This window comes from Oryctolagus cuniculus, chromosome 7, assembly GCF_964237555.1.
Source record: "Oryctolagus cuniculus chromosome 7, mOryCun1.1, whole genome shotgun sequence".
Taxonomy (NCBI): Eukaryota; Metazoa; Chordata; class Mammalia; order Lagomorpha; family Leporidae; genus Oryctolagus; species Oryctolagus cuniculus.
The window spans coordinates 22697493-22720259 of record NC_091438.1 but is presented as its reverse complement, the minus strand read 5'-3'; the positions used below and the strand labels follow the sequence as shown (position 1 = coordinate 22720259).

At 61.0% G+C, this 22767-nt stretch overlaps 1 protein-coding gene across 12 annotated transcripts in view; it reads left to right on the top strand.

The window, feature by feature from the left end:
• Positions 1–22767, top strand: part of AGAP3 (ArfGAP with GTPase domain, ankyrin repeat and PH domain 3) — a 52782-nt gene that overhangs the window by 11736 nt on the left and 18279 nt on the right. For 3 of the 12 annotated variants that reach the window (XM_070077312.1, XM_070077310.1, XM_070077309.1), the window contains exons 1-9: positions 12924–13934; positions 14987–15045; positions 15254–15341; positions 15490–15575; positions 15773–15914; positions 16260–16394; positions 16544–16671; positions 17738–17896; positions 21275–21367. In XM_070077312.1, the coding sequence (XP_069933413.1) occupies positions 13064–13934; positions 14987–15045; positions 15254–15341; positions 15490–15575; positions 15773–15914; positions 16260–16394; positions 16544–16671; positions 17738–17896; positions 21275–21367 (1761 nt within the window). In that variant the 5' untranslated portion in view covers positions 12924–13063. Of the gene's footprint in view, positions 1–12923; positions 13935–14986; positions 15046–15253; positions 15342–15489; positions 15576–15772; positions 15915–16259; positions 16395–16543; positions 16672–17737; positions 17897–18263; positions 18482–20196; positions 21114–21274; positions 21368–22767 lie in introns of those variants that run through there. The other 9 variants (XM_070077313.1, XM_070077314.1, XM_070077316.1 and 6 more) reach the window with 6 other exon arrangements.

Below are 22767 nucleotides of genomic sequence, written 5' to 3'. Positions count from 1 at the left end.
AAAATATAATATCGGAATATGGCCCCCTTGAAGTTCCCCAAAAGCCCCATCTGGGTCGCCCATATGAAATCGAAACTTGGGGTGCCCCAAGTTTATGTTAATATTAATAAGCCCATGTGGGTTCTTGCCTAATATTCAGAGAAGAATTCTGAATACCGCATAAATGAACGAGGCAGCATGGTACATTTTTAAGCTTTTATTCAGTGCAAAAGATGCATAGGAGAGTGAGGGCCCTGTCTATAGGAGAGGGGTAAATCTGGGTTCATACCGGGCACCAGGAACCAGCCAAGTGGAGGAGCATCCAGGCCAGGAAGCATGGAGCGGGTGGCCCGAAGGCCATGCACCCTGGAGGTGCAGGGCTTCAGCGAGTCCTGTACTGGCAAGAGGCCAAGGAAAGGAAGGGGGCAGGCACACCGTGTCCCAGGCTTTTAATCCACTTTCAAAGGGGAGTGGTTAATTAACCTGATTGGCCAGTGGGTGCTCAGGTGTGGCCAGGTAGGGGCATGAGGTCACACAGGGGCGTGGTGAAGGCGTGGTCTTCCAGCTCACAAACCTAATCAGTTTTATCCTGTATGCCTGCCTACGTCAGGAAGAGTGATCTCACAGCAGCCAGGCAGTTGTCCAGGATTGCTCTGTAGGTGCAGATGTATTGTTTTTTAAATTAATTTATTTATTTGAAAGTCAGAATTACAGGGAGAGAGGAAAGAGAGACAGAAAGAGATCTTCCATCCTGTGGTTCACTCCCAAAATGGCCTCAGTGGCCAGGACTAGGCCAGATCAAAGCTGGGAGCAAGGAGCTTCCTCCAGGTCTCCCACATGGGTGCAGGGGCCCAAGCTCTTGGGCCATCCTCCACTGCTTTCCCAAGCACATCAGCAAGGAGCTGGGTTGAAAGTGGAGCAGCCAGGATTCGAACTGGTGTCCACATGGGATGCCAGCACCACAGACAACCACTGAACCTGCTGCGCCACAGCGCCGGCTCCAAAACCCCTGCCCTGAGTCCCACCTTCAGTTCCCAGGTCCGGCCTCCCTGCCCCTGCCAGGGCCCAGCCAGCACCTGCTCCTGCCCACAGGCCTCTGCTCGCTCCCCAGCGCCCTGGCCTGCCTGGCTGGTGGCCACCTCCTTCCCAGCCTTGCTTACTTCAGGCTTCCCCCACCAGAGCCTTCTGTGGCCTGATCCCGCCATGGGCCAGCACATGTCACGTGCTGCTGGTTGCTTCCTCGATGAGTGCTGAGCCCTTGTGTCCCTGACCCAGGGGGACTTGAACCACCAAGGAGCTGCCCCACTTCTGTGCTGGGTTGGAAAAACCCCACAGTGGCCTGAGTCTGTGCTGGTGTGCTGGAGAAGCCTACCAGGACCCGCCTGGGGCCAGGGCCAGTCTGGGCCAGCCCAGGTGCTGCCTGGGGGCCCACCCAGGCCTGCTGGAGGCAGGGCAGTGAGGAAGCACTTTGAGTCCCCCCCTCCCAGGGGCAGGGGCCTGTAGCCCTGTCCCCTCCGGGCCACCTGTTCTCCCTGGGAGTGTCCTCATTCCTTTCCCTTGAGTTAACAAAGCGCCTGGGAGCTGCCGTTGGCTGGGGCCCAGGAGGCCAGACAGCGTGACCATGCAGCCAGTGCCCTTGGGGGTCAGAGCTGAGACCCGGCTTGGTGTGCTGGTCAGCTCGGGTCTCAGATCGTGGGTTGCCTGTGCAGAGAGGAAAAGCACCCTGGGAAGTACAGGCCTGAGCCCAGGTGGAGGTGGGTGAGAAGCTGGGACCAGGGGCAGCGCAGTAGGGGGGCGGGGACCTTGGTGACAGCGGACTCTGGGAGGGACAGATCTGCAGTGAGGTGCCCATGGCTGCTACACACACGGCATCAGGCGTCTCCCGCTCCCTCTGGGGTGGGGAACAGGAGCCCCATGGAGCCTTCCATTCCCACGTGCCCCCAAAGCTTGATCAGGGGCAGAATTGGTTTCTGTGACAAGCAGAGGGACAGGCAGCAGAGTTTAGGAGTGGGCCATGTGAGTGACATCGAGGTGGGGGGGCTCCCCTTTCGTCTGAGCTGGAGATGGGGGTGGGGGCAGAGGGATGCCTAACTCGTACCAGCACAAAATCGTGCTGGTAGGAAAAGCAAAGCCCGTCTCTGGAGCGTGCACGTGGAAGGCACACACAGGTTCCACGCGACAGCCTGGGGCTCAGGACGGCCCTGGGGATTGCTTAGGGAGCCTGCCACCGTGAGAGGCACCACCAGACGTGGTTTTCCTGGAGTAGTGATTTCATTATGAAAATTGCCGGCGTGGTGTGTATTGAAGCTACTCAGACGTGCCACCCCACACTCCAGCACGTCGTGTTTGCGCTGCAGATGCGGCTTTACCCGCTATGTCATGGCACTGGCCCCCATCCTACCTTTCTTTTTAGTATCATTGTTGTCTCCTGGGCTTGTATTGTTGTTTTTCAAATGTTAGGATCCATTTCAAAATGAACAGATTTAATTATATTTCTGCATCACAGAGTAGAAGAGTTCGCTTGCAGTGCCCATGTACTAGAGAAACAGCTAACATGCCCATTACACAAATCTCCCAGTGGCCAGTGCTGTGGTGTGGCAGGTAAAGCTGCCACCTGCAGTGCTGGCATCCCATATGGGCGCCAGTTTGAGTCTCAGCTGCTCCATTTCCGATCCTGCTCTCTGCTATGGCCTGGGAAAGCAGTAGAGGATGGCCCAAGTCCTTGGGCCCCTGCACACATTGGGAGACCTGGAGGAAGATCCTGGCTCCTGGCTTCAGATGGACACAGCTCTAGCCATTGTGGCCAATAGGGGAGTGAACCAGTGAATGTAAAACCTCTCTCTCTCTCTCTCTCTCTCTCTCTCTCCCTCTCCCTCTCCCTCTCCCTCTCCTCTCTCGGTGTAACTCTGCCTTTCAAACAAATAAATCTTTAAAACAAAACAAAATAAACAAAACAAAAGCTCCCATGAATCATTAAGAAAAAGATTCTGAAAACTCAAGAGAATAGCGGGTGAAGAATAGCAGCAGACAAGTCACAGAAGAGGAAATGCACGTTGTTGATGAACTCGGAAAAACTGTGAGCTTGTGGATAATCAGGGAAACCCAAGTCCAAGGAGCCCGGGCTGGTTCTCCAAAAGCGTAGTAGAGAGCGAACCTGTAGCTCGCAATGCCTGGAGGCTGCAGCCAGCCACTCACCCCCGACTCATGGGAGAGTGGGGAAGGCATCGCGGCCTCCTACTTGCAAGAGGAATCAGGCATCATCCATTAGCATGAAAAATTCACGCGCCTTTGAAGCTAACTGCCCTACTTTTGGGAATATCCCCAGTGGGAAGAAAGCACACAGATACACGGGTATCCATTCCAGCCTTGCATGTCGAGGGGAGAAAGCAGCCTCAGCGCCCCTCGCCAGGGGAGTGCTGAATAATGGATGGGACATCCGGCCTCTGCAGGATCCCGAAGCTGAGGAGGGAGGGAGCCGACGGGGAGGCTGCAGGAGCATCCGGCCCTCGGTGCCCTGCACCGGGGCAGCCTGGTAAAAGGCTGGAGGCAGAATCCAGGCAAAGAGGATGCTCCTTCTGGAAGCAGCTGCTTCAAGGAGAGGGAGGAGACCAGGGCCTGCACCCAGAGTGCAGCTTTCTGAGCGTGTTGTGAGAGCGTGTTCGTACCTAAAACAACTTGAAGGCAGCGGCAACATGTGGAGACCCCAGTGCAGCTGCAGGTGGAGAGGAGCGAGGGCTGAGGGGCACAGGTGTCATCAGGGAGCTCACAGGCCCCCCAGGAAACCCACCTGTGTCCTTGTCTGTTCTCTCTCCCCCCTTCCAAGTCAGAACAGGCTGCTGTTTCTTTTATTTCTTCTTAAAAAAGCAATGCCTCCTTGAAACCTTTCAGCACATAGGAATTGGCATCGTGGCATACATAGCAGGTTAAGCCTCTGCTTGCGATACCGGCATCCCATATGGGCACCCCATATGGGCACCAGTTTGAGACCCAGCTGCTCCACTTCCCAACCAGCTCTCTGCTAATGTGCCTGGGAAAGCAGTAGAAGAAGGCCCAAGTACTTGGGTCCCTGCACCCATGTGGGAGACCTGGAAGAAGCTCTGGGCTCCTGGCTTCAGCCTGGCCCAGCCCTGGCCATTGTGACTGTATAGGGAGTGAACCAGCAGATGGAAGATCCCTCAACATCACTAATGATTTTTTTTTTTTTGAAGAATTGTTTATTTGAAAGGCAGAATTACACAGGAGAGAAAAGGAGAGGCATGCACGGGGCAGGCGTGGGGGTCCTTCCATCTGCTGGTTCACGCTCCAATTGGCCACAATAGCTGGAGCTGCACCGATCTGAAGCCAGGAGCCAGGATCTTCCTCCGGGTCTCCCACGTGGGTGCAGGGGCCCAAGGACTTGGCCAATCTTCTACTGTGTCTCAGGCCATAGCAGAGAGCTGGATCAGAAGTGGAGCAGCCGGGACTCGAACCAGTGCCTATATGGGATGCCAGCACTGCAGGTGGTGGCTTTACCTGCTTAGCCACAGCACTGGCCCCACTGATAATCCTAACCAGAGGCAGTCAGCCACTGTCACCGTCTCGTCACCATTTTGATATGTTCCCTTTTTTCCTAAGCATTCTATGTCATGCTTGCTTTAAAAAATTATTTAGAAAGACCTCGGCCGGCGCCGCGGCTCAATAGGCTAATCCTCCACCTTGCGGTGCCGGCACACCGGGTTCTAGTCCTGGTCGGGGTGCCGGATTCTGTCCCGGTTGCCCCTCTTCCAGGCCAGCTCTCTGCTGTGGCCAGGGAGTGCAGTGGAGGATGGCCCAGGTGCTTGGGCCCTGCACCCCATGGGAGACCAGGAGAAGCACCTGGCTCCTGCCTTTGGATCAGTGTGGTGCACCGGCTGCAGCGCTCCGTCCGTGGCGGCCATTGGAGGGTGAACCAACGGCAAAGGAAGACCTTTCTTTCTGTCTCTCTCTCTCACTATCCACTCTGCCTGTCAAAAAAATAAAAAAAGAAAAAAGAAAAAAAGAAAAAGAAAGACAGACCTCCCATCTGCTGGTCTGCTCCCCAAATGGTTACAAGGGGGGGGGTGGGGGGAGATCTTCCATCTGCGGGTTCACCCCCACAATGGCCACACAGTGGAGCTGAGCCAGGCTGAAGCCAGGAGCCAGGAACTCCATCCAGGTCTCCCGTGTCTGTGACAGGGACCCAAACACTGGGGCCAGCATCCCCTGCTTTCCCACGTGCACAAGCAGGAAGCTGGATCGGTCACAGAGCAGCCAGGACTCAAACTTGTGCTTAGAAATGGGATACAGGCCTCACGAGATGCAGCTTTAGCTGTTGTACCACAACAGCCACCCCCAAGGAAGAGTCTTTTTGGAAAGAGGCACCGTGCCAGGAAGGCCAAGCCTGGGCTGTCTCCATATGTGTCCCAGGGTAGGGAGGGAAGGGAGGCAGGCAGGTAGGGATGGGCTCCAGCTGGCTGTGAGTCAGCAGATACCTGCAGCCTAGGAGAGCAATGGCCAGGACTGGGGAGGCCCAGGGGCCCCAGCCAGCCAGCTGGCCGGGGTTCAAGTCTTCTAATAGCTGGTGACCGTAGGCAAGCCACTCGACCTGTGTGCCTGATTTCTCGTCTGTAAAATGGGGGAGATTGATAGTATCTTCCCCCAAGTGTTCTTGAGAGAGTGAAATGGGTTCCTCAGGGCCCATGAGGCTCAGCAAGTTGCCGATGTGACCAGGTGGCCAGTGGTGTCCCGTGTGGCTACTGCCTTGGGCGTGGGTACCCATGGTGACTCAGCCGTCCCCACGGGACATCAGCTGGAGCCTGGCTCCGTGCAGCCCCCAGGCCCCCTGGAGGACATGAGAGCAGAGACAGACGGTGCTGTGGATGTGGAGATGGGGCTGGGTGGTCTGGAGCCCCTTGGGGCCTTTGTGGTGGTGGCGGCCATGAGATGGGCAGGGTGGACGGAGGGAGCCTCCACGTCCCGGCCCTACTGTTGCAGACTGCGTCATGGGAATTCAGGTGCATCTGAAGGTGTGTGCACGAGACTCTGAGATCTCCCAAACCTTCTTTGTAACAGTGGACGTGGTCCTCTTGTGCACCTGTGCACGTCAGCCCCCTTCCCCGGGCCCCTGAAGTTAACTTGTTGTCCCCGGGCTCGAGGCAGCTCGCTGTTGGCAGCTCCTTCCCTGCAGGTCCTGCACCGGAGTAGTTTGGTGCATGTTCCCTTATACAGATATTTTCACTGTTTGTAAAAAGTGCAGTGACTGTACCAGAACTGCAGAGAAGGGTGCAGGGCTCATGAGCGGAGCATCTTAGAAACCCGTTAGATTGTACAAAGCGCAGCTCCTAGGATGTCAGGTGGACCATGTGGTCAGCATTGAAGGGAGAGAGCAAGATTTAAGATGGCATGAGTACCAGAGATGTGCTTAGTGGGTTAAGCCTCTACCTGTGGTGCTGGAATCTTATGTGGGCACCGGTTCGAGTCCTGGCTGCTCCTCTTCTGATCCAGTTCTGTGCTATGTCCTGGGAAAGCAGTAGAAGAGGGCCCAAGGCCTTGGGCCCCTGCACTCATGTGGGAGGTCCAGAGGAAGCTCCTGGCTCCTGGCTTTGGATCGACGCAGTTCTTGCTGTTGCAGTCGTCTGGGGAGTGAACCAGTGGATGGAAGACTTCTTTCTTTCTCCCTATCTCTCTGACTTTCAAATAAATAAATACATCTTTTTAAAAAAAGGCAGCACAAAATGCAGGGCATGGGGTCAAAATTGTGGCAAAAAGGCAGGTGCATTTGGGAGTGTGTGACATTTCACAGCCTGAGTCGAGAAGGCCCTGTGTAACTTGGGGGTGCTGCCTCTCGGGGCCATGGATGGTTGGGTCAGCACAGAGCGGGGAGGGGCACAGGACACGCCGGGCCCCTTTGCCCTACAGAGAAGAACTGCGCAGAAGCTGGGGCGTGCCAGGGTGGGGGGCCTCAGGGGTCCTTTGGTATTTCCATCTGCGCCGAGGTCCAGGCAGTTGCTGCAGCTGGTCACGGTGGGCGGGTGTGTGTGTGAGTGTGTCCAGGACACTCCCAGAGTCTTAGAATGTGGCAGATGGGACAGGCTCCAAAGGCCAGGTGGTGGCATACCGAGGACTGAGGCCACAAGGGGAGCCCTTGGTCCTGTCCACTGTTGCGCCTAGCAGAGAATTCGCGGTTAGAAAGAAAATCAAAGAAGTGACTCTGAGGGCTAAGCCACTGCTTGGGACACTCACATCCCGTGCCCAACTTGCCTGAGTTGGAGTCTTGGCTCTGCTCCCACTTCCAGCTTCCTGCTAGCGCACGCCCCGGGAAGCAGCAGGTGACGGCTAAAGCAGCTGGGGCCCCTGCCACCCACATGGGAGACGTGGACTGAATTCCTGACTCTGGCTTCAGCCTGGCCCAGCCCAGCTGTTGCAGGCATTTAGGGAGTGAACTAGCAGATGAGTGCTCTTTCTCTCTTGCTGTCTGCATCGCAAATAAATTAGAAAAACCTAGTAATGAATTAAAGAAGTTACTTTCAAGTAGCTGAGACTTGTAACTTAAGACTGCTTCTGGGCTGTGATGACTGTCCCCTCCACGGCCACTGCTGTGTCTTGGTCCCATTCAGGCCCAGGCCCTGGGACTTCCTCTGCCTCCCCGCGCCCGGATGGGCCCTCTTCAGCTCCCACAGCTTTTCCATGGGTGGAGAGGAGTGAAGACCACCAGGGTAGGGAGCTTTCAAGCACCCTGAGCTTGGCCACGGGACCGGAATTCCCTGGAGGCTGTGAGCAGCCCCTGCAGGTCGCAGGCAGGTGAGGCAGTCTGCTCCAGTCCCACCCCCCACAGCCAACCCAAGCACCTCGAGCCAGGTGGGGTGCACGGAGACATCCTTCTGCTCACGCTGTCTGCACTGGTGAGCACTCCACACACAGTGCAAGCTTGAGCACTGGCCGGGGGCCCTGAGCGCCCAGCTGTGTGCAGGTTCCATCATCGCTGGGCTGTGTGACCTCGGGCAGGTCACCCCCCTCTCTGGGCATCACTGCCTTTACCTCTAATACGAGAGGTTCAGAGCAAGTTCTGAACCTAGAATCCGTGGTTCCTAAGCTAGGGGCTTAGGAAGCTCCTAAAAATACCTATGTTTGGAAAACGTAATTTGCTTATTTGAAAGGCAGAGTGACGGGGCGGGGGGTGGGGGACGGGAAAGAGAGACAAAGAGATCATCGCTTCTTGGTCTTTGGGCTAAGATCAGGTGTGGAGAGAAAGAGATCTTCCATCTGCTGGTTCACGCCCCAGTTGGCTAACAGCCAAGGCTGAACCAGGCTGAAGCCAGGGACCAGGAACTTCATCCTTGTGTCCCCAGTGGATGCTGCTTTCCCAGGCACACGGGCAGGCAGTTGGATCCGAAGTGGAGCAGACAAGACTCACACCAGCGCTGCAGTCTGGGATGCCGGCATCAAAGTGGCTCCTGCATTGTTCTTTCCTGTAGGGCCCATAGCTTTTGTTGTTTCCTAGGGTTGCAGTTAAAGCAGCGTGGGCTGGGTGGGCTTAAAACCACAGGAGTTTATCCTGTTCCTCCTGGAGGCCTGAGCTCTAGTCTGCGGGAAGGATTCATTCCAGGCCCCTCCCCCTGCTTGCCGTTGGCCATCACCCTGCCGTGTCTCCTCAAGCCTTCTTCCCTTGGTTCTGGTGTGTGTCTGTGTCTGTGCTAAGATCTCCCCCCTTGGACGACACCCGTCATTAGGGAAGCGTGAGACTCACAGAGTATGACCTCATCTTAACTAATTACATCTCCAGTGGCCCCGTTTCCAAATAAGGTCACACCCTGAGGTCCTGGGATCCCCACGCCCGGAGAGAAGAGGTGGCAGGCGGGGGATCTGCCCGGCGTCGGCAGCCCTGGCTGAAGCCCTGGACTTCTGACCGGAAGAGAGCAGGTACCATGTTACGTAATTGCCAGCCGGGCTCTCTTTGGTCCTGTCGTAGCGGCTCCTTCCACTGTCACATCCCTCGTCTGCACAGCGGCTGCAGCTGGGAAGGAGGGGACTGTCCTGGTTTGCAGATCCACTGAAGTTAACAGTGGCCAGTGGCTGAATTTGAATCCTGCTCCCGCGCCCCTTGCAAATATACCATCGCGCCTATCTCAGCCTTATCTCAACAGGCTGCCCAGCCACGGACTACCTGTTTGAAGCCTGCCTCCCTCCCCACAAGGGGAATAGAAAGCCAAGGCACTCAGCTGACAATCAGCAGAGACCTGCATTCATTTATGCCTTTGTTCATTGGTTCCCTCACCAAGAATTTTCCTACCTCCTGTACGCCCAGCGGGGTTCTTTCAGGGGAGCGGTAAACACACAAGAAAAGCATCCCAGTGGCAGGTGTTAGGCCTTGTTGACTGAGACAGGCAGCCTCTCGTTAGAAGGCACATCTCAGCTGTGATCTGAGTGACCTCAAGGATAAGCCCTGGACACCGTGTGGCTGGGAGGTGATGGCGAATGGGGAGAGCTACAGATGAGACCGATCAGGCAGTCAAGTGCGTGTGGGGCATGAAAAGGGAATTAGGGAGGCAACCACATGGCCAGGACAGGTCTCTATAGGGTGGTGATTGTAGGAGGCCACGCCTCCTGTGGCAAATAGATTGGCAGCTCCATGGATGCATGGAGGCCTTCGGAAGCTGAAGCAGTGGTTGACCTTCATGTTGGACAGAGGGACTGGTGGGGAGTGGACATACTGGGGCCACATTTCAGAGGGACAGCCAACAGGGCTGACCCTGGACTGGACTGGGGGAGTGGTGACAAAGGGAGGGAGTGGAGGGGACCCTGCTGGGTTTTTGGCTTGAACAACTTGATGCAGTGCTGTTTGTTATAGTGGAGGGCCCTGGGGGGAGGGGTTGGGATGGAGTTTTTGAGGTCATGCCAGAGCTAGGGGCTGGCAGCTGCTGGAGGAGGCAGCCCCAAGACAGTTCCCCTTTCTCTTGATTTCTTAATCCCCAACCTGTGCGGAGACATCAGAGCTTGCCAGAGACTGACCAGCCCACCAGGAGCTTGGTCCACCTGTCACTGCCTGCTGGGCTCAGTAGTACCCCCCCAGGGGCGTGGCCGACCCCAGTGGCCGGCAGCCTGCGTTCTTGCAGTCACCAACCCGGGGCTCCAGGAAATGCTTTGCTGCCACCTTGTGGACAAGAAGCGCCTGACCCATCTGGCTCCTTCAGCGTGGCTCCCGGACCACACTGGGCTGCTGGAAGAGACCAGAGCCTTGCAGAACTTGCACAAGCTAGGGCTTTCAGGAGGAAAGGGAGAGGGACCTGCACCAGTTCCCTATCGGCACGGGCTGTGGCTGGGCACAGCCCAGCGCTTATCAGTGGGTCAGCTAACACACATTTGGGTGGAGACCAGGTGCCCGTCTGTGGGCTTCCTGGGGCACAGCTTGGGGCCACTTCCTCGTTGTGGGCCATTGTGGACATCCCACTCCTGTCCAGTGGTCTTTCTCCTGTAAGGACCCTTCTGGGCCCCAGACACTCAAATGCGTGTGTGGGCAACTGTGGGGCATATCTGGAGTCCGCTCTTTTTCTGACTTCCAGGCACTCATGGTGGGGAGGGGCTGCCTTGTGCATTCTTTGCCCCCACCCTGGGGGAGGAAGATTGCATTCACCCTGACCCAGAATCTGCGCTGCAGGCATCCGTGGGAGAGTTCATCTTAATCTCTCTTCCCGGCCCTATGAGGAAGCCCAGCAGAGAGCCTGCACCAGGGGCACTTTTATGGCGTTTTTGTACTGTTCCTGGTTTTGTACTGTTCCAGCCTGGAGCTGGTCAGCGCTGCCCTGTCCCCCCTGGGCCCAGCAGCTCATGGTGCGGGGAGTCAGTCTGCATTTCCCGCTTGTCTTGGGAGAATTTTGTCAGTTGGAACAGGGAGACCTTGTCCCTGACCTGGGGCGGACCCAAAGGAGGAAGAGGTTTTGTGGTGTAGATGGGGTGGGGTGGGGTCTTTCACTGGCTCGATGTTGGGAGGGAGCAGGTGCCTTTACCTGCCTAACTTCTGTGGGTCAGGAAAAGCTCCGGGGGGGTGGGGGTGGGGTGGGGGGTGGGTGGAGGGGAGAATGGGAAAGAGGAAGCCACCAGGTGAGGAAGAGGAGGCTTCTCCCGCTTCACAGGCTGACCCACAATGAGCTTTTCTGCAGGTGCCCTGGAACTGGGAGCAGGTGTGACCTCAGGTGTTCTCTGGGCACTTTGTGCGCTCTCCCCACTCTGTCTCCACAGACCACCTCCCGTCCACACTGTCCTGTGCCTGCATTTGCGTTGGCTTGCTAGGAAGGCTTATTTTGAGGAAGGGTAATTTTCAGTGAGAGAGAGAGAGAGGGAATAAGGACAGCTTTGCAGACAGGGAAGGAAGGCAGAAAGCATTTTCTTTTGGTCTGTGGCTCTGAGGGTACGGACTTCAACTTGGAAACGGGGGTCACAATACCGGCTGCAGTGAGGGTCCAGGGACAGGCTGTCCTGGAGAACCGTCCATTAGGGGGGAACAAGCCTCCCGGAGAGGAGGAAGCTGCCCTCTGCACAGCTAATAACTGGTCCCACGGACACAGGGAATCACCCCCACCCCCAGGCCCGGGAGATCCAGCCCAGGACTTGGGAGTTTCCGGCCCTCCAGTCTGTGGGGCGCACCTGGGATGGAGAGGCCCTGCCTGCCTTAGGCATTCCCCCAGCCCCAGCCCCCTCAGGAATGCGCCACTGTTATCTCCTCCTCCTCTGAGACCCTGGTCGCTGAAAGGGATGGGGCAGGAGCTGGATTAGGCGGGCCGGGGAACACTCTCTGTAAAGGAGACACAAGCCCCTCACGCCTCGCTCCTCCCTGCAGATCTGCATGCTGTGGCCATTGATTTCTGCTTTACAGGCTGTGGTCAGTCACACTCCAGGGACCCCACGCCCCACTGCCCCAGTGCTGGGGTGAGGCCTGGCTTCACTGGGTGTCTGGCGCTCACTGAGGGTGTTTTCACGTAGACTGTGAGGTCCCAGCCGGCCCCAGCTCAGGCGGGAGGTGAGGCCCAGTGACTTCAGGGCCTAAGAAGTGAGTCACCGGGGAGCAGGGTCAAGGCCCAGAAATTACCCTTTGGCTTTTCCACTGCCGTAGGCAGGTCAACACCTAACATGCAGTCCAGACAGATACGAATCTTCTGGATTCTGTAATCTCCAGAGGAAAAGACAGCCACAGCCAACTGTAGCGCAGCCACTCCGGACCTCCAGATGTCTGAGCCAAAGACTCGGGGTTGCCGACAAGAGACTCGCCTCCTGGACTCCTCCCTTGGCCTTTTTTTTTTTCCCCAAGATTTATTTTTATTTATTTGAAAGAGCCAGAGAGAGGTAGAGACAGAGAGAGAGGTCTTCCATCCGCTGGTTCACTCCCGATGACCGAAAGGGCCCGAGCTGCTCTGATCCGAAGCCAGGAGCTTCTTCCAGGTGTCCCACGCTGGTGCAGGGGCCCAAGCCCTAGGGCCATCCTCCACTACTTTCCCAGGCCACAGCTGAGAGCTGGGTCGGAAGTGGAGCAGCTGGGACTAGAACCGGTGCCCATATGGGATGCCGGCGCTTCAGGCCAGGGCGTTAACCCGCTTCGCCTCAGCGCTGGCCCCTCCTTTGGGCTTTTAATAATTCCGGCCCCGTGCCCCTGGCCCTTCTCTTGAGAATGAGAATACGGCCCACTTTTCTCAGCCTGTGTGTGTGCTCGTTGTGCTGTAGGACTGCTATTTATTTGGCCTGTCCTTAATGACAGCTCCTCACCTACCTGCCCAGTCCTAGGAGGAGCCCTGGGCTGGAATTTCCTGTTTTCTGAGGGCTCCCGGGGGCTGCCCGAGCAGGCCGGCTCCCCTGCGCCGCGCCGCCGCCGCCGTTCCCGGCGTTCCAGGCCAGACTTGCTGCCTCTCCTGGCTGGGCTGGCTCCCGGCCTCTCCAGGTCTGGGCTTGCCGGCTCGGAGGTGGAGGAGTTGAGGCAGTCGCTCGGGCCGACACCAGGTGCCCAGAGGCCTGAGGTCCGTGCGCCCAGGCCGCGGCCCCGGCCCGGGCCCAGCCCTGCGCCCCTCGCCATGGGCCTGGCCCTCACCCCCGGGCCCTGAGTATGGAGCGGGGCTGGCCGCCGGTGGACAGCTGCAGCGGGGAGCGGCCCGCCGCCTGCCGCCGCGCCCTCAGCGTCAGCGACTCGTTGGACCTGCACGGCGCCCCGGCCGGCCGCTCCGCCGCCCTGCAGGCCGCCCTGTGTGCCGCGCGCGAGCAGCCGGTTCGGCCGCGGAGCGTGTGCTCGGGCGGCCCGGGGCCGGCGCCCGCCAGCGCCCGCGGCCTGCTGCTCGGCCTCCTGCGCCCGCGCCTTGGCCGCCGTGGCCCCGCGCCGTCGGAACGGCCCGACTCACCGGCGCCCAGCCCCGCGCCGCTTCGGCGCGGCCGCACCTCGGGGGAGTCGGCGCCGCGGCCGCGGCCCACGAGCATGACGTTCCTGGAGGTGAACCGTCTGGAGCTGGCGGCGGCGGCGGCGGCCGAGACGCCGGGCCCAGGGCTGGGCCGCGCGGGCAGCGCGGGCTTCCTCCGCGGCGCGTCGTTGTGGAGCAGCCAGCGCTGGCAGGTGTTCCGTGGCGGCGGTGGGCGCGGCGCCGAGGGTCCCCGGCGCGGCCTGTCTGCGCTCAGGAAGAGCTTCAGTTTCCGCCTGCGCCGGGGCCAGGAGATCCGGCGCTCCGAGTCCGGGCTGCTGGCCCGGCCACCCCGCGCGCGCACCCGCAGCGACGGCGATACCGGCTCCCTGGGCGCCTTCCCCAGCCGCCGCGACCTGTTAGGCGCCGAGGCCCCGCGCGCCGCGCCCGAGCCGGGCCGCCCCCGCACCGCCGCCAGCCTCTGGAAGCTGCTCACCAGCCGCTTCCGCCGGAGGGAGCCCGCGCCCCCCGCGCCGCTGTGGAGCCGCCGGGCGGCCGCGGTCCCCGGGCTCCTGGGCGCGCCGAGCGGTAAGGGGAATGGCCGCGCGGAGCCTGGGTGGCCTCCCCGGGTGGAGTCTAGCAGGAAACTGAGAGCTGTGTGAGAGTCTGTCGGGAACCTACCTGGTGGAGGTGGGTGCGCCGTGCGGGGCCGCGAGCTAGCTGGGTCTGGCGCAAGTGGCTGGGGTCGTGGGCAGTGGCAGAGAGAGACTGCTGGCAGGTTCAGGCGATAGCTCTGTCCCTGGCATCCTGGAACGGGAAGAAAGCTCCAGAGTTTGCATCCGAAGGAACTGCATGAGAGTCAGGAGGTCGCAGGCTGTACTGGACGCGTCTCCTAGCCCCCAGGCCCGCCCTGAGCCCTGGAAGCTGAGTACTTGGAGACCCGGTCCCCCAGAGCTGCAAAACATTTCTGGGGACAGTGTGTCTAGGAGCAGGGGCTGGGAAGCCGGCACCGCCCAGCCTGCTGGGCTGTCCCGGGCTAGACTGTGTGCCGTGGGAACCTGGGGGAGAGAGATGGGGCTCGCTGTGGGGGGGAGGGGAATCCAGTTAGCCAGAGGCTTCGCTTTCCTGAGTCGGGGGAGAGCAGTGGTGCAGAGAGTAGGCCAAAAGGCAAGCGGTCTAGAAGGTGGGGCTTCCCACCAGGGAGGAGTCTGAGGGGGAGGGCTGTGTGGAGGAGATAGGAACCTATTTCCACCTGCCTCTCAGCCAACAGGGCCAGGTGAGGCTCCGCCCTCTGGCTCGGGAATGTGATGGGCGACCCCACCCTCCCAAGGGTGAGCTGCTCCTACTCGAAGGAGGCTAGGGGACCCTCAGCTGGGTGCCCAGTCTGTGTGGGGGACTAGAAGTCTGACCTGGGTGAGAAGCCAGGTGTGGTTTGAGGTGGGAATCAATCGCTTGCTGGAGAGGTCCCAGGTTCAACGTGTAGTCTGAGTCCATAGCCTCAGGGTCTTCCTGCTGCTCCCTGGGGGACTAGGGGTCCAGGCCAGGATCCCATCCAATGCCTAGGGGAAGACCCTGGCAGCAGGCTTTAGGACAGGCGTGTCTTTGACCTTGGCCCTGACCGAGCGGCTCTGTCTTCACAGATTCATTTGTGAACAGCCAGGAGTGGACCCTGAGCCGCTCTGTGCCGGAGCTTAAAGTGGTGAGTGAGGCCCAGAGGTGCCCACGAGCCTGGGACTGGGTGGGCGAGGCCCGGCGCTGCTTCTGCCAGCGCCCACTCCCCCTTGGCCTCTTGGCTCGGCCTCTCCCACCCCATCTGCCACCCCCATCTCCTCCCTGTACTGCTTTGTCTTCCCTGCCCTGCCTCCTCCCGCTCCGTGCCCTCTGACTGCCGCTCCCCTCCCCTGCAGGGCATAGTAGGGAACCTGTCGAGTGGCAAGTCGGCCCTGGTGCACCGCTATCTGACGGGGACCTACGTCCAGGAGGAGTCCCCCGAAGGTGAGCGTCACGGGCCAGCCCGGGATCGGAGGCACACTCACCCGCCCCGGCTCTGTCTTTGGCTCTGCTCGCTCCTCTCTCATCTTGCACTGCCCAGCCCTCCTGGGGTGCGCCCCACGGTGGGCCCTGACTCTGCACTCTGTCCTAGGGGGTCGGTTTAAGAAGGAGATTGTGGTGGACGGCCAGAGCTACCTGCTGCTGATCCGAGATGAAGGAGGCCCCCCCGAGCTCCAGGTGATGCTCCTGCCCCAGGGCCTGGGGCCACCCCTGTGCTCGGCACCCCTTTCTCGAGGTTAAGACTTGGGACTGAGCGAGGTTGCGTGTCTGGGGAGGGGGTGCTTCCTGGGCCTGCCCCCCCTGGGTCTGCCCACCCAGCGAGGGAGTTGCCCCCGGGGACCCCGCGAGAGCTAACTCTGCTCGGTCTCCCCTAGTTTGCGGCCTGGGTGGATGCAGTGGTGTTTGTGTTCAGCCTGGAAGATGAAATCAGCTTCCAGACGGTGTACAACTACTTCCTGCGGCTTTGCAGCTTCCGCAACACCAGCGAGGTGCCCATGGTGCTGGTGGGCACGCAGGGTGAGGCGGGGAGGCCCTGGGGCTGGGTGCAGCCTGGGTGGACAGATGTGAGAGCGCCCCCTCCCCCAGGTCCCCTACTGCCCAGCGCTCCCAGGACCCCTCGTCCCGGATCTTCCCCCTACCCGGCTGAGTCTTGCTATTGCCATAGGTGTGACACTCCTGTCCACGGGTTTCTTTTTTTGAGATGAATAAAGTGGTTGGCTCATTTCCACTCAGGGAGGTGGAAGCAAGTTCTTAGAGCCCTGTGTGTTCCACTCGCCCTTGGAGCGCATGGCCCTCCTTCCTCTCCCCTGGCTTCTCAGCCAGCCGAGTGAGCCCCCCCCCCTCCCACCCCGCCTCCAACAGACGCCATCAGTGCCGCCAATCCCCGGGTCATTGACGACAGCAGAGCCCGCAAGCTGTCCACAGACCTGAAGCGCTGCACCTACTACGAGACGTGCGCCACCTACGGGCTCAACGTGGAGCGCGTCTTCCAGGACGGTAACTCGGGCCCCAGAGCAGGGCGCAGGCAACTCCTGGGCCAGCAAGCCTGAGTCCCTGGAGGGGCGGGGGGTGGGGGTGGGGCAGGGGCTAAGCTGGGCTTTCCATTTCTCCCTAGCGGGTGTAATTGACTCTGCTGTCCCCTGCAGTGGCCCAGAAGGTGGTGGCCTTGAGGAAGAAGCAGCAGCTGGCCATCGGGCCCTGCAAGTCCTTGCCCAACTCACCCAGCCACTCGGCCGTGTCTGCTGCCTCTATCCCAGCTGTGCACATCAACCAGGTGCGCCCCCACTCCTTCCCCTCCCCCACAGCTTCCAGTCCTCCTGTCTTTCTGTGTTCTGCCACCTCTGCCACCGCCTCCTCACACCTGCCCACCTCCCCTGTGGCCTCCCAACCTTGCATGTGGCTGGAACTCCGCGTAGCCTGCATGCTCGGCCTTGGCCTTGGCTGTGTCCTGCAGGGACTGCATCTTCCTGCTTCGGTTTCCCAGCCCCTGCTCTCTACGGTCTCTCATCCCCACCCCTAACTTCAGCTCAGACAGCACAAGCATTTGCTCTGGGTACCGCCATTAGAATCATCTTGTAAACTGCTTCCCAAGGAAACCCGGCCCAGCGGGTGCAGAGAAGAGAGGAAAGTTCTTTAGGCCTGCTCGGCACCGGCCCTGGGGCAGGTGGGGGCGCTCTGCAGGTCTGGCCCCGTCCCCCCACTTTCCTGGGCCAGCGCCTGGCCCCTGTGGGCGTGGAGGAAGCAGCCCTGCCCTGGAGGCAGAGGGGAGGGCCTGGGTCCGGGCACTGGCCACGTTTGCACAAGTTAGGGCCCCACAGAGGTGAAGCCAGGCCACGTGCTCTAGGGAGGGCCGTCGGCAAGGCAGGGGCTCCCGTGCACTGCAACCTCACCCTGTGGTCGCTTCTGGTCTCTGCAACGTACTCTGGCCGCCTCACAGCTGCGCTCTGCCCCATGCCGGGGCGAGAATCCTTTCTCAGCCACACACATCTTACAAGCAAACCTCAGCCTCCCCCCACCCCCCACCAACCCTTGCGTCCCGGACTTGGAGGAGGGGGGGTGTCCATTCTGAGTAGCCTTCTTCCGGGCCCCTGATGAGCCAGGACGTCACCCACAGTCTTGTCTCCTCTCACGCTTGTCCCTGACGTCACCTGTGCCTCTGATGGAGCTCCTGGCTGGGCTCCCCTGCCCAGGCCCCAGGACGAGGGTATCCTCCCTAGCCGGGCAGATGCCCACCCCCCCAAATTCCTCTCTGTAGGAGCTAGCAGCCTGTGTGCCCTGCTACTGCAGGGCTTCCTGGCGCCCGCCCCAGAGCCCCCCTCAGCAGCCCTCTCTGTCCGTAGGCCTCGAATGGCGGCGGCAGCGCCTTCAGCGACTACTCCTCCTCAGTCCCCTCCACCCCCAGCATCAGCCAGCGGGAGCTGCGCATCGAGACCATCGCCGCCTCCTCCACCCCCACACCCATCCGCAAGCAGTCCAAGCGGCGCTCCAACATCTTCACGGTATGTGACCCGCCCCGGCTGCCCTCAGCGCAGGAACAGGCAGGGCCCGGCCAGCGACAGCTCCCAGCCAGAACCAGGGAGGGGCCCGCTGCAGCCTCTCTCTCTCTCTCTCGTACATAGATGCACGCCGCTCCTAGAAGCTCCTTCCTGGTGCCCTCAGAACCTTCCAGGCTGTTCCTCTGAGCCTGCAGAGGGCTGCCCTTCGCTGCCCTCACCATGCCCAGACCCTGCCCACCCTGCGCTGCACACACTTGGCCTCCCCTCCCCGCAGCCAACCCCTCCGTCCCTCCCGGGCCCCTTGTAGGGTGTCCCTTGCAGCCTGAAGGGATCTTTGGCCTAACTGCCCTGACCCGCTTTGATTCAACAGCTAATGCACCGGAGGCCAGAAGGCTATTTGCCCAAGGCGACACAGAGGGTTAGCTGGCCGAGCTAGACTCGGAGCCAGGCCGCCCCGTCCGCCTTCCGCTCTTTTCCCCCACTGCCGAGGGGAGACTCATGCTTCCCACCCACCGCTGTGATTGGTTTAACAAAGGCTTAGCCATCTTTTCCTGGGCTTCACCACGCTGCCTCGGCCCTCCCTCTCAGGTTTGTCCTGTCTCCTTGTGAGCTCCCTGCCCCTCCCCCACAGACCTGCCAACCCCACCCCCCACCCCCCACCCCCGCCCCGGGGTCCAGCCGGGCGTGCCCGGCTCGCTCCCCCAGTGTCCAACACACAGTGCCCACCCCAACCTCCCCATCCCCCCTGGGCTTCGGCTGGACTGTTGTCCCAGGAGTGTCGGCCAGACAAAGGTGGGTGAGAGCCAGCCGTGTGGATTGGCACTACCGCACCCGTGCCTCTGTGTCACGGGTCGCCTCTTATGGGGAGCCAGGGCCAGCCTCTCAGGACCCTGCCCGGGCAGAGCCAGTGCCCCACCCCCACCTCTGCCCCCGCCCTGGCCCTTTATCCATCCTCGCCTCCGCCCTGCCCAGCACGCGCCTTCCCGCCATCACGCCGTGCACTGGACTCATAGCTTCTTGTTCCCGTTCACATCCATCGAGATGCACAGAGCCCTGGTGGCCGCCTGCTTGTGCTCATACCTGCCCGCCGCCGCCGCCGCCACTGCTATGGGGCCTTTAGGTGCCTGTGCGGCACCTCTGTCATCGGCTGCCTCCGTTCCATTCTTAGCTCCCCATCTTGCCCCTGCTGGCTGGTTCTGTGACGCCATCCCCCTGGCCCCGGGCCCCTCCCGCACCTGCCATGCCCAGCTCCACGTCCTCTCTGTGCGCCGCCTTCCATCCTGTGCTCTCCGCTGCCTGCCTCGACCGCTGTGCACTCCCCCACCCGCCTCGCTGCTGCCAGCCCCCCCAACCCGGGCCCACCCGTTCTCTCCATCTTCACAGTGGCCGCCCAAGTCTTCCTTTCCATCGTTTCCTTGGTGACCTCACTCTTGGCGCCATTGTCCCCCGGGGCCGCCTCAAGGCGTGTCCATCTCTGTGGGTGTATCTGGGGACCTCCCCTCCCCCCACCATCATCTTCGCTGTTGGGACCACCCTTCTTCTCCTTCCTCGTCCTCTCCAGTCACACCTGCTCGAGGGGGGCCCCCTGTGTCGTGCCTGCTCTGTGGCTGGTGACCCCACCCCCACCCCCAAATTGGCCGTGGCTGTGCCCTCCCCAGTCCCCCCAACCATGACTTCATGTGCTCATTTTGTCTCCACTCTTGCGCTGTGCCCGTCCTCCATGGAGGAGATGCCCCTTTGGGCTCCCAGGGGTCCCCTCTGATTGGGGGGGGCTCTCGGCTTTTCAGCCCGGCTGGGGTGGGCCGCACCCCACCCGTCCCGACGAGCCCTTCCATCTGGGGACTCGGTGACTGTGCGCCCACCCTCCTCCCTCCTCCCCCGGGCAGAAGGGGCAGAGAGGGCTGTGGAGCCCTGGAGGGGACCAGGGCATAGGCGTTGCCCACGGAGTTGCCGGGTGGCTGCTGACGCTCCCGCGGTTCTTCCTCCCACGCTGCAATTGCAGTCCTTCATGCCTTCCCTGTACCCTTGGCTCTTGGCAGCCTGGGAGGACAGGAGGGCTGGGCCCTTGGGCCGAGTGGTGAGCCGTCCCGGCCAGGATGGACGGCAGGGCTGCGTCTGCTCAGCGGTGCAGCGGCCGCCGCCTCCTCCAACTCCTCCAACTCCTCCTCCTCCTCCTCCTCCTCCTCTTCATCCCGCTGCCGCCTCTCCCCAGGCGCCTGGGTCTCTGCCCTCACTACTGCTGACCAACGTGTGCGGGGCTTGAGTATAACTTGCCAAAATCTTTATTCTTTCGATATTTGCAGATATGTGCCACTGTTTCCAACTTTTCATCAACAAAAAGGCCTTTCCAACTCCTTCCAAATTAGAAGACCAGGTGGTGACACACGGCACCTCTGGACATACCCCTGTCGGGGCCGGAGGCGGGCCGGGCCCTGGGACTGCTCTCAGATGAGAAGCGGCCGCGAGCTCCCCGCTCCAGAGACCCACAGGAATCTTTGTAACTAACCCCACCCCCAGGGAAGGCTAGGAGCGCCGGAGCCCTGCTGGGGGCTGCCGGGCACCAGGCCCCCGGCTGGACGCTGCGCCAGGCTCGCTGCATGGAGAAGAAGGGAGCTCGGCCAGCTCGACGAGGCCCCCAGGGGGTGTGGGGGAGTCGAAGCCCGCCCGCCCGCCGCCGGCCCAGCTGCTCCTGGGGGGCGCTTTCCTGCCCCTGTTCCCCCTCTGCTCCCTCCTGCATGGACTTCTGCCGTTCCTGCTCCGGAAGCCGCCGCTGCCGCCCGTCCCCCCTCCCCCTCAACTTGCCTAGCCCCTCTCTTTGGCTTCCCTGTTTCCTAGGATCCGCATTCGGGCGGACTCTGCCCCAGGAGCTTGGCAGGGCGCAAAGGGCCTCTTCCGGCCTCTCTCCTCTCTCTCTCCATCCACTGCGCCCCTCTGGGCCACGTGCCGTGTGGTGTCTGTGCCGCAGCCGGGCCGCCCGCCCGTCACTCGCGGACTCTGCTCTCCCCGGTTGTCGTGTGCCCCCCCGCCCCGTGCTCCCAGCCAGCCCTCGGCCTCCACCGGCCACCTCTCCTCGCCCCCCCAACCCGGCCCCCTCCCCGGGCTGCGTGCTCCTCGCGCCCCGGTACTTCCTGTCCTTGCTCTTTTGGGAGGGGTGGGCCCGGCTCAGTGACCTGTGCTGCTCTGTATGGTGCGTGTGTAAGAATAAACCCGTTGGAATACTCGTGGTCTCGGTTCCTTGCCGCCCCGTCGCCCTGGCCCGACCCAGTGCTAGGGCTGCCCAGGAGGAGGGAGGAAGGAGGGAGGGCTGGGAACTCCAGGCGGGCAGTGTTCCCCCGGCGGAGCCTGGCCCTCTCCAACAGCTGCTCTTCTTTTCTCTTCCAGTCTCGGAAGGGCGCTGACCTGGACAGAGAGAAGAAGGCTGCAGACGGCAAGGTGGACAGCATCGGGAGCGGCCGGGCCATCCCCATCAAGCAGGTTAGCGCTGGCCTTCCCCTGTGGTCCCTGGATATGCTAGTGTGTGGCACTTGTCAGGGCCTCTGTGCTGAGAACGGTGTTGGGAGAGAGGCCACTCTTTCAAGCCCCCAGGTTCTTAAGGAAGGGACTGGAACTGTGGCTCAGTCTGTACCTCCTTACCGCCACTGGAGGGCAGCAGAGAGCCACTGCTGGCTCGCTTTGGCGCTCCCAGCCTCGCTGCTTTGGGGTTCCACCTGGAGAGCCTTGTCTGGGCTCTGCCACCTAAGGAAAAGAATTGGCAGAATCACCTGAGGAGTAGGCGTTGAGGGCCGCGCCCCTGCTGGGTTTATCGGTACAGTTTCGTGGCTGTGAGCCTCTTCCTTTCTGAGACACTACCTGTGGGTGCTAGGCCGCCTGAAGCCTGAGTTCTCCCAGACCCTGCTGCCTTGAATGGTGGAGGGCGTCTTGTGCTCAGAGAGGGTGGTGCATCGGGTCGGAGCTCCAGAGCCGCTGGGCTGGAGGAGGGCAGAGTGGGCGAGTGTGTCTCCAGCTTGGCTGAGAGGCCGCAGGGCTCAGAGCCCACAGGTGCTCTTGGGGGGATGGGAGAGGTGCGGCAGTAGCCTGGTGGTTGGTGCCCTCAGCTCCGCCTACACATCTGCTTGCACGTGGTCATTCTTCCCTCCCTCCGGGTACTGACTTGACACAGAGCTCCCTGGGGTCTGGTGGCTATTGGCCAGGTTTGCGACCACAGACGGGGCTGGTATAGCCAGAGAATCAGAGCTTGGTTTGGCCAGGGCCCGTGGTCAGGTTTGGCCTTTCTGGGCTGGGGATTATGGGGGTCTCCAGGCAGTGTGGTCTCCTGGGGAGAAGGGGCCCGTCATGTGCCCAGCAAGAGTCCCAGGAAGTCCATGGGGGACCCAGAGGGCAGGGCAAGGATCTGTACCCTCATCTGCACCCCGTCTTCCCACTTCATCCCTCTCTTAAAATACCTGTTGCATTCATGCCTGTTGTCGGGCAGCACTCGGGCGCTAGCCTGCTCCTGGGAGGCGGCTGGAGAGGCTCACAGCACGGAGCGCCAGCGGCCAGAGCCCCCCAGGCCTCCTCCCGTGCCTGTGCGGGCGTGCGTGTCTGAATGCAGAGGCAGGGCCCGCACTGGCCCGTTGTTGATCCTGTGATTCGCGGGGGCCTCTCGCCAGGTGCTGCGTGCTTGGGCACAGCCTCCCCTCCCCTTCCTGCTCGGAGGTGGGCGATGTGGAGGAGGCGTGTGTCTGCTGAGTGACTGTGTACACCTGAATACGTTTAATCAGTAAATAGCGCTGTCATCCATCGGGCCCACACGCTCGCCTTCCTGTCTGGGGGCTGCTGTGGCTGGAGGTGGCTTATTTGTTCCCGGAATCCTCCCAGTGGGGATGGAGGGGAGG